Source organism: Morus notabilis, unplaced genomic scaffold (genome assembly GCF_000414095.1).
Source record: "Morus notabilis unplaced genomic scaffold, ASM41409v2 Scaffold568, whole genome shotgun sequence".
NCBI classification, from domain to species: Eukaryota; Viridiplantae; Streptophyta; class Magnoliopsida; order Rosales; family Moraceae; genus Morus; species Morus notabilis.
Window position 1 is genome coordinate 562,146 of NW_010368058.1, and position 14,180 is coordinate 576,325.

Below are 14,180 nucleotides of genomic sequence, written 5' to 3' on the forward strand. Positions count from 1 at the left end.
GAATAATAAGATGAGTGGAATAAATAATCATTAAATTTAATAGGTGGATGGTTTAAGAAAATGTGTGAAAAAGTTAAAATGGTGTTTGAAATAATAGACCATTCTAATTTTTTTAAGGTGACATGTGTAATGAGTATTTTTTTAAAAATTATTTTTAAAAGTATTTTTATTAATAAACAATTTGGTAATAAAATTCTTTATTGAAAAGGTGCGTGGAAAGTAGAATGAGAGTGCCTTTAATAAAAATTTAAAAGTTGTATATATTTTCACCATAATACCCATTTTAACCCTTTATACCTCCACTGATTAAAATGAAAGGCTCATTTAATGAGAGTATGCCCCCAAATTCAGATAAGTCGGTTGCTTCAAGTGCTCTCCTTGATGGATAGCGGTTGAGCTCATTTGACGCTTGTTCATCTGGTTGTTCTTCAAGTACTTTCGTTTGTTTGTTTGTTTGTTTTTTTTTTTTTTGCTAAATAAAAAATTTGGGAGGCTGTGACTGGCGATGGTATATCCGGTCTAGTATTATCAAAGGAGTCCCTTAAACACTAATTTAAATGTTTGTTAAAGACCTTACAAACAAATCTTACTCTTTTAAAAAATGCGTCATTCTGAACCCACTAGATGTGTTATGGGTAAGGGTATGTAAAGGTATAATTTAAGGCACTATAAATGGAGTTTAGACAGGTTTCTCTCTTTCAAATTCAACTGCTGTCGGCAGATGTACACATTTTCACCTCCTGGACAAGCAAGAATTAAAAGAGAAAAAGAGGGTTCCTATACTCATGCACATTGCAAAAGAGGCCCGTTCATTTCGTCGATTTGAGTTTAGAATTCAAGTTTTGTTACAGTAAAAAGCTATCAGAAATAATCACATCTAATTTTTTTATTACAGTAAAAAACTCTCATATAACGTCACATCTTAATTCAAATTAAAAACTCGAATTAACGAACTAAATGGACTTTCTTGCTCAATGCGAAGCATTCTAATAAATAAATAAATAAATAAAAAGAAAACTATTTTATAAAAAGGCAGAATTTATGGTAGGGCAGGCGGGAGGGGAAGTAAAAGTGTGGTTGACCACAAAGCTCATTGGTCCAGGGTGCAAAGTACAGGAGGGGAATTGTGAGCGTTCCCGTATATGAACAAAATAGTGGTTTTAAAATCCAAGCTGACGTGGGTTGGATAATAGCGCTCCACATGGAAGGCCAAGGAAGGAGGCAGGGGATTAGCAGAAGATGGGGATCTAGGGTTATAACCATTTGAGTTGGTCAGAAAAAGCGGATTAAAAGGGGAACATAACTCAGCGGCGGATTGAAGCGGAGAAAGAATCGTGTGCCGCGGGGTGGTCCTTCACCGATCGGAGCAACAGAGGTCAAAAGGTGCGAAGCAATTCCCGATTTGAGGTGAACAGGTACGTTATGTGTAAGGTGTTTTTATAAGGAGAGGGCTCAGCAGTGGAAAATGTATAGACATCTGATTAATCAAAGTTGGATTTAACAGTGGTTTGTAGAGAATGAGAATTAATTTGTAGTTATTTCGCAGAGAGTACCGCGTGAGAATGGGCATGTTGAAAGTTTTTAGGAAAATACAAACGTAATTTGGGTAAAAGGGAATCTGACCCCGAAGTGAGATAAATTTATGAATAACCAATAAATTTTTACTCCTGCAATGCAATATTCTTCTACATATGAAGTGGGTAGGACTGTAAAGAAAAAAAAAAACCTGTAAAATCGAAACTGATTGAAGAACCGACTGTTAAAAACCGAAAAAGACGGCATGACGTGAAATTAAATAAAGTTGGTTCGGTTAACTGACCGAACTGCTTTAAAAGCGGTTTGGTTTCGGTTTTCTCCAGCGAGGTTCGGTTAAAAGTGAAATGACAGATTTTTTTTTTTTTAAGTGGTTTTTGAGTTTCACTTCTTGATTTCTTCTGGGTTCTGCTGTCGTTTTTCCCCTTTCTTATTACTCTTCCTAAGGATGGGCACCAACACGCCCGCCTCAAAAAACGGATTCTCCCTTAGGCTGCGTTTGGTTGGGGGGAATGGAATGGAAAGGAAAAGCCATTCCTTCGAATTCCATTGTTTGGTTTCATTTTTTGGGTTAGAAAGGAAAGCCCATTCAGTCATTTTAAGGGAATTGGCATTCACGTGGGGGGCTGTGGAATTGCTTTTCCATTCAGCCCCGATTCACGTTTTGTCCAAAAACTCCCTGCCCTAGCCCCCATTTCTTGCTCGACCACCGAGCTCCAGCCATCCAGAGCACTCCTCCTCGCTTCTTCTTTTTTTTTTTTCTTCTTCTCGATCTCCGGCAAGAGAGGTTTGGCTCGTTTCTTCTGGATCTCCGGTGAATATCCAAGAGGTTTGGCTCCGATCGAAACGAAGAAGTTCTCGCGCGGCTCGATTCTTGGCTCGCTCTCGGATCTTCACCGGTGCGTCACCGCTGCTGCGGCTTGGATCTTCACCGGCACGAAGACGAGTACTATTTTGTCGAACTCCTGTTTGCTGTCGTCTTCCTTTTTTATTGTCGTTTGACAGAGGAAATGTTCATAGCAGTGACTCCCTCTTCTTCTTCTTCTTCTTCTGTAAATGAAGCTCAAAAACCATGTCTGTTATCTTCGTTAACAACCTCAACCCTTCACCTCCATTTCTCTCTCTGCAACTCAAACGCAATCCCAATCCTCTTTTCCGCTTCTCCAAACCCCCACCAACTCTAAACTCCGTCATCAACCTTCCCTCAAACCCCTCTTTACCCGCCTCAAAATCCCCTCCACAAGCCCTAGCCATCCCCTTTCTCGAACCTTCCAATGCCTCGATTCCCTCAAGCCCCACCTCCTCTCCCAGCAGCCGATTCTCCTCGGCTGGCTCTGCAGACTCGTCTCCGTTGTCTCTCTCTCTACAATCGTTCCCAAATTTGGGAGATTCTCTGCTCTGACCGCCGATTTCGACGCCTTCAGATTGAGCAACAAGGGTTTGGCGCTGTCTCTTGGCAGTGGCTAGGGTTGTCGGGTGCTATTGGCAGCAGGCGTTTCTAAGGGACGTGGCGTTGAGTGCTGCGTGTGAGATTAGGGTTAAGGTTTTCCGGAAGGTTCTGGAGAGGGATTTGGAGTTCTTCAAAGGCCGAAACGGCGGCGTTTTGGCCGGAGATGTCGCTTACAGGATCACCGCCGAGGCCTCGGATGTTGCTGATACTCTGTATGCTCTGCTCAAATGTGAGTCCAAAATTTATTGAATTTTGAGTGATAAAATTTGCTAGTGTTATTGAAAAGGTAAGTGAACGTTTAAGTTGGGCTATCGGTGAAGACATGACGGAAAAACATAGTCAGATTATCTTTTGATATAGTGGTGTATGTGTTATGCATTTCTCTTTTGATATAGTGGTGCACGTGCTATGCACTTTTGATATTGTAATTAATTAGGATTATGCTTCACTTTGTTAAATTGTATTAACTAGGAACTTGCTTCACTTGGCATATGACTATATTTTGTGATTATATATGTTGTTGAATGATATATTATCATTTTTATTATTGACAAGGGCCAAAGTTATATTTTTCATGAAACATATCATGATAGATGTCAAAAGTTATCATATTTCAGCTTGTGATATTTTATTATTACATAAAAAATCAAATATTATTATTTTTTACAATTGAAATATAGTGTTTAAATTATTATCCTTCAAATAAAAAGTTTTTTTCAATAATTAAATTATTATTTTTACTATTTTAATTAATTACAATATTAAATTACTTAGGATTATTAATCAAGGGTATTTTTTGTCAAAATACAGTTTATTTTCATTCCATTATGTTGTCAACCAAACAGCATAATCCTCATTCAGGTATTGATTCCATAACTCCAATCAAACAAAAGAATCAGTTTATGATTCCAGCACATTTCAATTCCATTCCATTCCATTACCATTCCTATTACTATTCCTATTACCATTCCGCCACTCTAACCAAACGCACCCTTAGTTTTTAGGAATAGATAGATAGATTATCACAGGTGTAACTTTTGCAAGAAAATAGAAAGTACTTAAATTCCATCCAAAAAAAAAAAGAAAGTGCTTAAAACACAAGTACGCTACCGATCGTCAGCTCCTCATCAGTGTATGATCACCTCTCAGCTGCAACCAGTTCCGAGTTTGTTTACCCTCAATTTCTACTATTTTGTTTATTTCTTCTTTTTTAGTTTTCTTTTGTGCCATTTATGTATGATTTGCGAGTTATTCGTCTTTTCCAATTTTCTGATTATCCATCCGTTGCTCTGAAATTTGGCGAACCCCGAACAACAGAAAAAGAAAAATGGGGAGTTTGAGAAAAGCCTTATTTACCGTTGATCGGCTCCTGAAATCAACGTCTCTCATTCAAACAGAGGCCTCGATCAGGTGTGTTTTTTCCTTCGTTTCTGGCCTTTGATTTCCTTTAATTCGTTCTTTTGTTGGTAACTTTGAAATTAAAGGGAAAAAAAAGGGTTGAAAACGTTGTCTTTGATATAACCTTTTCATTTACGCATTTCGTCAAACATTTGGCAGGCCTGTTTCGAATTGTGGGATTTACCGCTTTTATTCAGAAAGTATAGATCTCGCCAATGAAGAGAGCAAGAGACGGCTTTGTAACAGGTAAAACAAAGGAAAAATTAGCCAAATATCCCTTAGGGTGTATTAGTTTTACAGCCTTTTAGTTCACGTGTTCAAGTTAGTGATTTTAATTTTGAATTTAAATTTTGTAAGAGAACGAGAACTTTTTTTTATGAGGGAGCAAAATCAGAATCATGGGTTCAAAACGAGCCCTTAGATTTTTATCTCTTAGCCAAAGGACTATATTAGTCAAAAGAGTATAAGTGGTAAAAATTTCAATTCATGCACTCTTAAATGTAAGTTCCATAATTTTTTCTAAAAAAAAAAAAAAAACAAATGTGATTAATTATTTCCTTGTTTCTTGATTTCGGAGATGATTTTGATATTCGATTATTTTTGGGCTTTTGCGAATAGACTGATATACAGGAGCAAACAAAGAGGATTTCTGGAATTGGATTTGGTTTTAGGAAAATGGGTGGAGGAGAACATTCATTCTATGGATGATAATGGAATCAAAGCTCTCTCCTATGTCCTCAACCTGGTAAAATTTCTTTTGTTCTGTACGATTTTGTTAAGCATTATTGCTTTTTCTCAGAATCAGAACTCTATTTCTATAAAGTTAATCATTGGTTTTAGATGGGAATATCTCATAATCTGTTTATAGATGTACAATTTTTTCTTGTATTCAAATATTTGTCTAGCCCAATTTGCCTACGATCATAATAGTATATTTCTTGTTATTGGAAATTCGCTAGTTCCAAGCTTAATTTTATTTTTTCTCCTTTTAATTTTTTTCTGATTAGATACGTTGTCACTTGACTATCACATGGTATAAGCTTATAAGCCAGACATATAGGTCTCTTTTTGGTAGTCCTCAATGTTTCAGTCTCCTACAAAGTTTGCCAATTCCTACAGTTTTCCCAAGTTGAGTTAACATCAAAAAGAAAAACAGTTGAATCTTTCATCGTAATATTTTTGTGTTTGGCGCTTGAATTGCAGACCAACATTTTAATGGGGAAGTAATGCAAGATGCCTTGGTTATATTCCAGTATTTAGAGAACTTGAGCTTCTTGTGTTGACTTTCAATGAAATCATGCGCTTGTCTGATGTTTTCTGTTGCTTGAGAGAAATATAATAGGCTGATAGCCATCGCATACGAAGCAAAGTGGTTTTTTTGACCGTCGTATTATGTATAGCTCCAAACAAATTCTATTTCTAGATTCTTGTCATTGCTACATATATGTTCAGTTAGAACTATGATGAGAGAGCCGAGATTTAAGGTGTTTGATGTTTTTGAGCTAGAGGAGAGAGAAAACAAAGGTGAGGGGAGAGATGATAGGACCGAGATACGAATCACTTATCGACTTGTGTTTTTGTCGTGTAGTAAAACCCAGATCTCTGGAAGTGGCTAGCTAATTGGTCAAGAGCAACCTCCTGAGGCAGTCAAAACAACCCAGATCTCTGGAAGTGGCTAACTGGTCAAGAGCAACCTCCTGAGGCAGTCAAAACGAATCCTGTGAGATTCGATATAAAAAATAAACTCTCAATTTGGTTCTTCCTTTTTATTGTACTTGGTTGTTTTCAATCCTCATCCAAAACCCTTTTGTTGTAGTAGGTCTTTACGGCAGTGAGCGGCAAAGTTATGAACAACCTTAATGCCCATGCTTCTCCTGAAACACGCGCAAAACCTGGACAGCCATGGGTGAGAGGGTGGGACGACATCAAGAGAGGTCGGGACAGCCCTATAACTGGAAACCAGTAATGCTATCATCATCCCCCTTGCCTGGATTTATTACTTGTGTGCTTGTAAAAATGTGCGAGAGATGATTGTTATGGGTTATTTTTCTTACTTGCCTCTACAAAAAGTGGTGGCCAAACTTCGTCTCCATGCCCATGTGCCGTTGCTCATATTGCTCTTTCCAAACTGTGTTATATTGCTGCCCAAATTCTTCATTCGACATAACTGCATCCTTTCTTGGGGGTGAATAAGATTCAAAGTACAATACTCGTTAATATGACACCGAAAAGTAAAATAAAAACATGTATATGTTTATATTTGCATGGAGCAGTTTTTGGAAAGAGTTTGAGATGGAAAGTTTATGATTAGTCTTATTTTATTACACACTTGAGTTTTGATATGTCTGCAATCTGCATGCTTTGTACATTGCCTTGTGTGTTGTACAAAATCGTGAAGTTAGATGAACATGTTAAAATGCTGTAGATTGGGAGGTTACTATGATTCCTACTTATCTCTAATTATACGAAAATGTCGACGTGAACTTTGAATATGTGTCTATAAGGTGTGTGTTGCGTATAGGTTTTTCTTCTTTTTCAAAGTTAGTTATTTGCACTAGTTTAGATGAAAGTTTGCATCAACGAGTACGACGGTATTTCTCCTATCTATTAAATTCAAGAATTTTCATAATACTAGGTGCTAGGGGCCCAAAAACCTTAAGGTGAAATATGTTTCTTTACTTTCTAGCACAAAATGAAGAAAACACTGGTGAATGTCCGGATGTTCTGTACACAATTATGCTTGTACACCGTTTATCTTGGAAAATTCTGCAATGGAGTGCCCCTAGTGTAGGATCAGTTGACATTAACTGTACGATTTAAATCGAATGGGGCTTGTATATATAATAATGTTGTTCAAAAACTCTCACCGTATTGAACCCCATAGAATATGCATCGTTTGATTTAATGATCATCCAATTTAAAAGTTCTTGAAGGAAAAAAAAAAAAAAAAGAAAATCAAAAGGCTGCATATGGAAATACCCTCGCTCCTGCCTGTTGTGGACATTGCCCAGTTAGATCTTCCCTAACCCATAATACTGAATGCTTTCCCCACCACCACATCATGGTAGGGTGTTCATAGGATCTAATTAACCGATCAAATCGACTGATTCAATCCAATTTAAATTCTTAAACCTCAATTAGATTAGATTGGATATGATTTCTTGAAAACCGATTTAGATTGGTTTATCCTAGCGTAATGTTTAACTTTTTTCATTATCTTGAAACATGTATGGAAATAAAAATACATAAATAATATTGGTAAGTGGGCAGGTTCAAACCGCCACCAAACAATTGAAAATTACCCTAGCTCGCCGTCTTTAGAAAACTCGCCCAAAACGTTCAAGTGGTGATGTATACTCATTTTAATAGATAGGGCAAGGTGCGGTGTAACTAGTTTAAGCGGGTTGGCTAGTTTGATGAACAAAATACCTACAACCAAACAACACCCCCATTCATTGAAGCTGAAAAGCCTAATGTCATAAACTATCAAGCAAAACATTTCATGTCCTCCACGCCCATAAAAACTCGATGACGAGAAATCTCGAGCTGTCATTCGAGCATTGCCATCGATACTACGCATCTCCGATGCTCTATCCACCAAATAATTGAGAATTACCCTAACTCGCCATCTTTAGAAAACTCATTCAACAAGTGGTGGTGTGGACTCATTTTAACATATAGGGCAAGGTGCGGTGCAACTAGTTTGAGCGGGTTGGCCAGTTTGATGAACAAAATACCTACAACCAAACAACAGGCCCATTCATTGAGGCTGAAAAGCCTAACATTACAAACTATTAGCCAAAACATTTCATGTCCTCCGTGCCCATAAAAACTCGATGATGAGAAATCTCGAGTTGTCATTTGAGCATCGCCATCGATACCTCTCCGATGCTCTATCATCAAGGGAGTGAAAGGCTCCGACCTCCAATAACCTACTTGGAGTCCCCTGATATCATAACGTCATCAAAATCGTAGGTCTTCACGGGTCAGATAGCACAAAGTTCCCCCTGGCCTCCCCTAACACAATCAACCCAAGTCCGAGAGATAGTCATCAACAGCGTTCAATGACGCAAGTTGCCAAGTTTTTAGTCGCCTATGATTATCAAAATAAAACGTGTGACAGATGACATGAAGATTAATGTGGAATCTATCAAATTTTCACTAGAGGATGAACATGAAACGATTTTAACTGTTAAAAAAAATAGCAGCTATACCTAGAATCAACAAATCATTTTTCATTTTATCATATTTGAAAAAGAAATTAGTGAACATGAGGGCTTGTTCAGTTGTATTTTTGAGTTATAACTTGAGTTTGTGTTTGGATGTGCACATTTGAGTTATAGTTTGAATTGAGAATGTATTTGAGTTTCTGTTTAGGTGGGTCAAAACTTAAATTTGTATTTAAATAGTATTTTAATAAAAACTCAATAGTAATAAAAAATTTTAATAAGATATATGAGTGAGATTTTATTTATCTTTTAGTTGTGAATGCATAGAAAAAAAAATCATCTTTATCGAAATTAAAACGAAAAAATAATTACGTTTTTAAGAATAGAAAAATATTATTTATTAATTTGAGTTTGAGTTTAAGAATTTGAGTTGAAGGGACTAGGGAGAACTTAAACTCAGATTTTAGCCTTAAATTCAAGTTTAAACTCAAATTCAAATTCAAATTTTATAAAAGAATATAAATTTAAATAAAATTATAATTTGAGTTTAAATTTTTTTAAAATTTTGATCCAAATGACCAAACTATGATACTTTGCACCCCTCTATTTCAGTGACGTTTTTGACATTTGCCCACAAAAGCACCTGCCACTTTCAAGAATTGCAGGCTGATTAACACGTGGCATCAGACATAGACGACGTGTACAAACGCACAAAAAAAAAAGAGGGGAAATCTCTCTCAATATGTATTGACCATTAAATGATATTACTGAAATAATTAATTAAATAATGTAAATAATATAAACAATTACATTAAAAAAACACAATGTATGAGCCTGCATTTATTGTTATTAAAATGGTAAGCATCTAATTCTACTACTTTTTACCGTTTGCTGTGGCTTTATAAGTGGGGACATCACAATTTTGTTGTCAAATAAGGAAGGTTTAATTTACCGAATTGAATTTTTTAATTTAAATTAAAATATAATTTTATATGAAAAATTTTAATTATAATAAAATTAAAATTAAAAATTTAAATTAATAAAATAAACGTCAGTCATGTTTGTTTTTCTTTCTGATAACGTTTTTCACGTTTTTCAAAAAAAAAAAAAAGGACATAAAAATAGTATTTGGTTCAAGAATGAACCAAAAATGAAAACAAAATCTTTTTTGTATTTTTTCTAAAAACAACTGTCATTCTGAAAACGAAATAAACCCGTTTTCAATTTTTCCGTTTCCATTTTCTCCTCTGCCCTTCACTTCTCTCACACGATCTCTCTCCTCTGAAATTTGTTTCTGCCCTTCACTCGATCTCTCTCCTCTGAACAACAACAACAATCAACAACAAGGGTGAAGTCCGTTGGATCTCCAAAATCAACAACAGATTTTAAATACACACACAAAAAGACAAAAGAAAAAAAAGAAATTTTCGCATGACTATAGAGACGAAGAGATAAGAAAGCTACTTAATTCCAAAATTCTTGAAAAAAAAAGGGAACAAGATTTCCACACATTTGCAATGAACTGAACTTTCCCATATCCTCCGTTTTTCCCCTTCTCAAACCAATTTCATGGTTTCCAGAAACGAAGAACGGGGCAGGTTGATTGATATAAAAAAAAAAAAAAAAACCAAAAACAAAATTGTTTAGCAGGACAAATTCATAAAAGAGGAGGATTTCTTTTACCCTAAAAACTCCTTTGCCCTAATGTTTTCTCTCTTCCTCCTCCCCCGTGCCAAAGCTCGTCGTCCTCTGAGAAAGAAGAGGATTTCTTGGGGAAAAACAAAGATTTTACTCTCTGAGTAAGAAGAAGAATTAGCAGAGCGTGGCTTGATCAAAGCAACCGATAGTGGTGACAGAGATAAAGGATTTACTCATTAAGGTTGTTGTCGTTTTTTTCTTTGAGTAGAAGTTGTTGTCGTTTTTCATACACAGATGTTACAAGTTTTAAGAAGTGTTTTTTTAAGCTAAGATTATTCTCTAACTAATTTTTTTTTTTTACTAATTAATCACTAAGTTATCTTATTTTAAATTATTTACTATTTATTTGTAATGTGATTTAAATTATTTTATTAATTATTAGTATTTTTATTTGGGATTCAATTATTATTTATTTAATATATTATTATTTTAAAGATTATTACATGTTTTCAAAAATTAAACCAACAAACGCAGTTTCAATTTTTTTTTTAAACTGAAATCAATCTCTAAATAAAACTATCAACGCAATTTCAGAAATAATTTTAAAATGAAAATGAAAACGTTTTCATTTCTATTTTCATACAGAAAATAAAATTATTTTAAAACGAGTTCCAAACGCACCCTTAACTTTTCAACATTCCACCTATTCGGAAGCTACTATTACTAACTGTAGTGTTTTGAAACTTGTTTGCCTTAGGGGTTGTTCTTTTGTAACAAAACTCAAAAAAAGTTTAAATTTAAGTTACAATTTTATTCAAGTTCACATTCTTTTAAATTATAACTTTATTCAATTTTACTCAATTTTATTCAAGTTACAACTTCAACTCAAATTATAACTCAAATTCAACTCAAAAACTATACTCAAGTCACACTCTAAAATAACAGACCCTTAATCATTTATATTTTCTCTACGTGCTAATCAAATCCATTGACGGACCCGCTCGCGATTTCAAAAACGACAATGAACAGTCAATGAATAATTTTATAATTAGCCATTTACTCTCCTTCATATAAAACCGGAAATTCTCGTTAAACTATTCAACAAAATTTCACTCTACTCAGTAGCCACAAAATTTTAAATACCTTTGTAATTGCCGTTATGCGCGATCCCTACTGTCTACTGCCTGCCCGTTCTCTTCGTCTACCTTTCTGCTCCTTATCTTCTCTTTCCTTCCCACCTTACAATTCCATTTCTCTTTTTAAATGATGTTTAATTCATAAATTTAAAATCATAGTTTATAATTTTAATTTTAAAAAAAAAATTTATAAGAAAAAAATATTATAACAAACTAAAAATTATAATTCTAAATCAGATCAAAATCCTCAAAACAAACGGTTGTTTAAGTCACTTTATAACGGTTGTTTAAGTTACTTTACAACGGTTGTTTAAGACGTCTACAACTCAATTTCTACGTGCATTTCAAACATCCAGCTCAGCATTAAATTGGGTCTTGATTATGCGTTCCACCATCCGTTCTCGTACGCCTACTACTCTCTTCACGTGCGGATTTGCCTCCCCTACCATAAATTCTGCCAAAATTATAAAAAATAAAAGAACTTACGTGCAATTAAAAAGAAAAAAAGCATTTGTATTTGTACTCATTCACTCTTGGGAGACATGTTAAGATTTTTTAGGAGACGTTTAGTTGGAGGATTCAAACTATGATTTGAATCATGGTTCATGATTCGTTATAGTATTTTCTCTCATAAAAAACATACGTAAATCAAAAATGATTCTAATCACATGATTCTAATCTATGAACTAAACGTCTCCTTAGAAAAAATCTAATAGGGAAAAGTAAAAGTGGTTGACAGACAATATATGTTGGGGTAAGGTCGTGTTTTTTAGTGTAATTAAATGGATCGTGTAATATTACTATTTTTTGCTTTTAAAAAGAAATGGCAATAATTTTTCTATTTTTTTATATATATACAAAAAAGAATGGTCTTGTTTCAAGGGCTTGTACAGTAATTTATTCTAATGTAAAAGGACTATTTCATAAACGCTTCATCAACTTTGTACCCTGCTTTAAATATTAGTATTTTTTTCTTTTAAAAAGAAATGGCAATGATTTTTCTATTTTTTTTATGTATATACAAAAAAGAATGGTCTTGTTTCTATGGCTTGTACAGTAATTTAAGGATTAATTACATTAACGCTTCAGGAACTTTGTACTCTATTTTAATATCTCCAGATATTTCGAATCGCTCTATGAGTATAAAAAATGATTTAAAACACCTTATCAACTAATATTGTTTTATAAATACCTCTTAGACCATTTATTTTGTGTCAACTCACTCTTGATATTTAAAAAAAATTAGGATAAATTGACAAAAATTCATTACGCAAGTTAACTTAACATCAATAGTTTAGAGGACATTTATCAAAGTAAAATCGGTGTCACGTCATTATTTTTATTAGTTTTATAAATGTAAGAATATTTTGAATTAAAGTACATAATTTAAGGGGTGAAAGATGAAATATAGTACAAAATTTGAAGGTATTTATGAAAATTATCGTCAGTGGGGTGATATTCATGGCATAAGCAACCAGAGTTAATTGTCAATTTATCAGCACTTGTCGTATACGCTCAAAGTTAGGGTGAAAAGTCCAAGCAAATTACAAACCGAGAGTTTAGTCAAAAGATTAATCATGACCTACGGATAGAATGCGCTTGTTTTTTTTTTTTTTTTTGGTTTCCCTTTATATGTTTGCTTTTGATAATAAGGAAGTGCTCAAATGGAGTTTTCATTTTAGGAATTTTTCTAGGTGAACTCTAACGCCACAAGGTACAAGAGATAGCCAAAAGCAAAAGAAGAGGGCGAAAAAATCTCTATAATGTAAAAAACAATAGAAAAATCTATGGTAAATATAATACCTCATATTATGATGCAATTACGAACCATTAAATCACATTAAAGTCATTTTCATATTTAAAAAAAAGACGGTTTTAAGTTTAGTTTATACAATAATAGAATTAAAAAGTGCATTAAAAATAGTACATTTTCAGGTTTCGTCAAACTAGTGTTCTCCAACTCTAACCAAAAAATAAAAAGTAAAATAAAATAGTATTCTCCAAACCATCCAATAAAACTAACTCTTTAAAAATGATATTTATCTAATTCACTTAATGAAAATATAAAATTTCAAATTATAAATCTAATGTTTATACAAGTATATAGTGTTAGATTCTTAATCTAATGTTGGGCTTATATGTGAATAATTATGTCTTGCGGGCTGTCATATAAGATTAAGCCTAATTAAAAGTGATCTACTAAGGTTTATGTATTTTGGGCTTTAATGTATCTAATATGGTGTGGGCCTTTAATGTGTGGAGACTTAAAGGTAATTTCTATTTTTATGATGGGCTAAAATAGAAATACGAAAAGATAACAGGGAAGTTATCAATAAATGGAAGTTATGGTCCCCAGATCACACATAACATTACATTCATTCTGACATCCCATCATCAGAAAGAGTACAGAGAGAAAGTTAAAGGGTTCTCTAGGAAAACGTGTTAATTTGGAAGACAAACTGCACGACTCTAGAGAGAAATCAAGCAATATGGATTCAGGTATGCTTCCGCTTACAGATTTATTAATTCTTGATTATATAACATGAATGTTCTTGGCTTTTAGGTGATGGTTTTCACCAAATTATTAACTTCTAACAAGTGGTATCAGAGCATCTTCATGTTGAATCATTGAGAATTGAATTTATTATCGAACTATCATGATATGTTTGGTGTTCTTGAATTTAACAATTTCAAGTTTGGGGTTGTTGGATATTGACAACAATTTTGGACAATTTCGGATATAATTTTAGAGAACAATTTTTGGGTATTTGGGTTTATTGAACCCAAATCATCTCTTTGGCCGGCGGTAGACTCTGCCGCCGCCAGCTCTGTGGGTAAGGCGCGACCGGCAAGGGA

At 34.2% G+C, this 14,180-nt stretch overlaps 1 protein-coding gene across 1 annotated transcript; it reads left to right on the top strand.

The window, feature by feature from the left end:
• Positions 1 to 1,208: 1,208 nt before the first annotated feature.
• LOC21400723 (succinate dehydrogenase assembly factor 2, mitochondrial) lies at positions 1,209 to 6,642 on the top strand. The gene is made up of 6 exons (XM_024176373.1): positions 1,209 to 1,415; positions 4,301 to 4,393; positions 4,541 to 4,627; positions 5,000 to 5,127; positions 6,034 to 6,101; positions 6,201 to 6,642. Exons 2-6 carry the CDS (start codon positions 4,311 to 4,313, stop codon positions 6,345 to 6,347), a joined length of 513 nt encoding a protein of 170 aa, XP_024032141.1. The 5' UTR covers positions 1,209 to 1,415; positions 4,301 to 4,310; the 3' UTR covers positions 6,348 to 6,642.
• Positions 6,643 to 14,180: the final 7,538 nt, after the last annotated feature.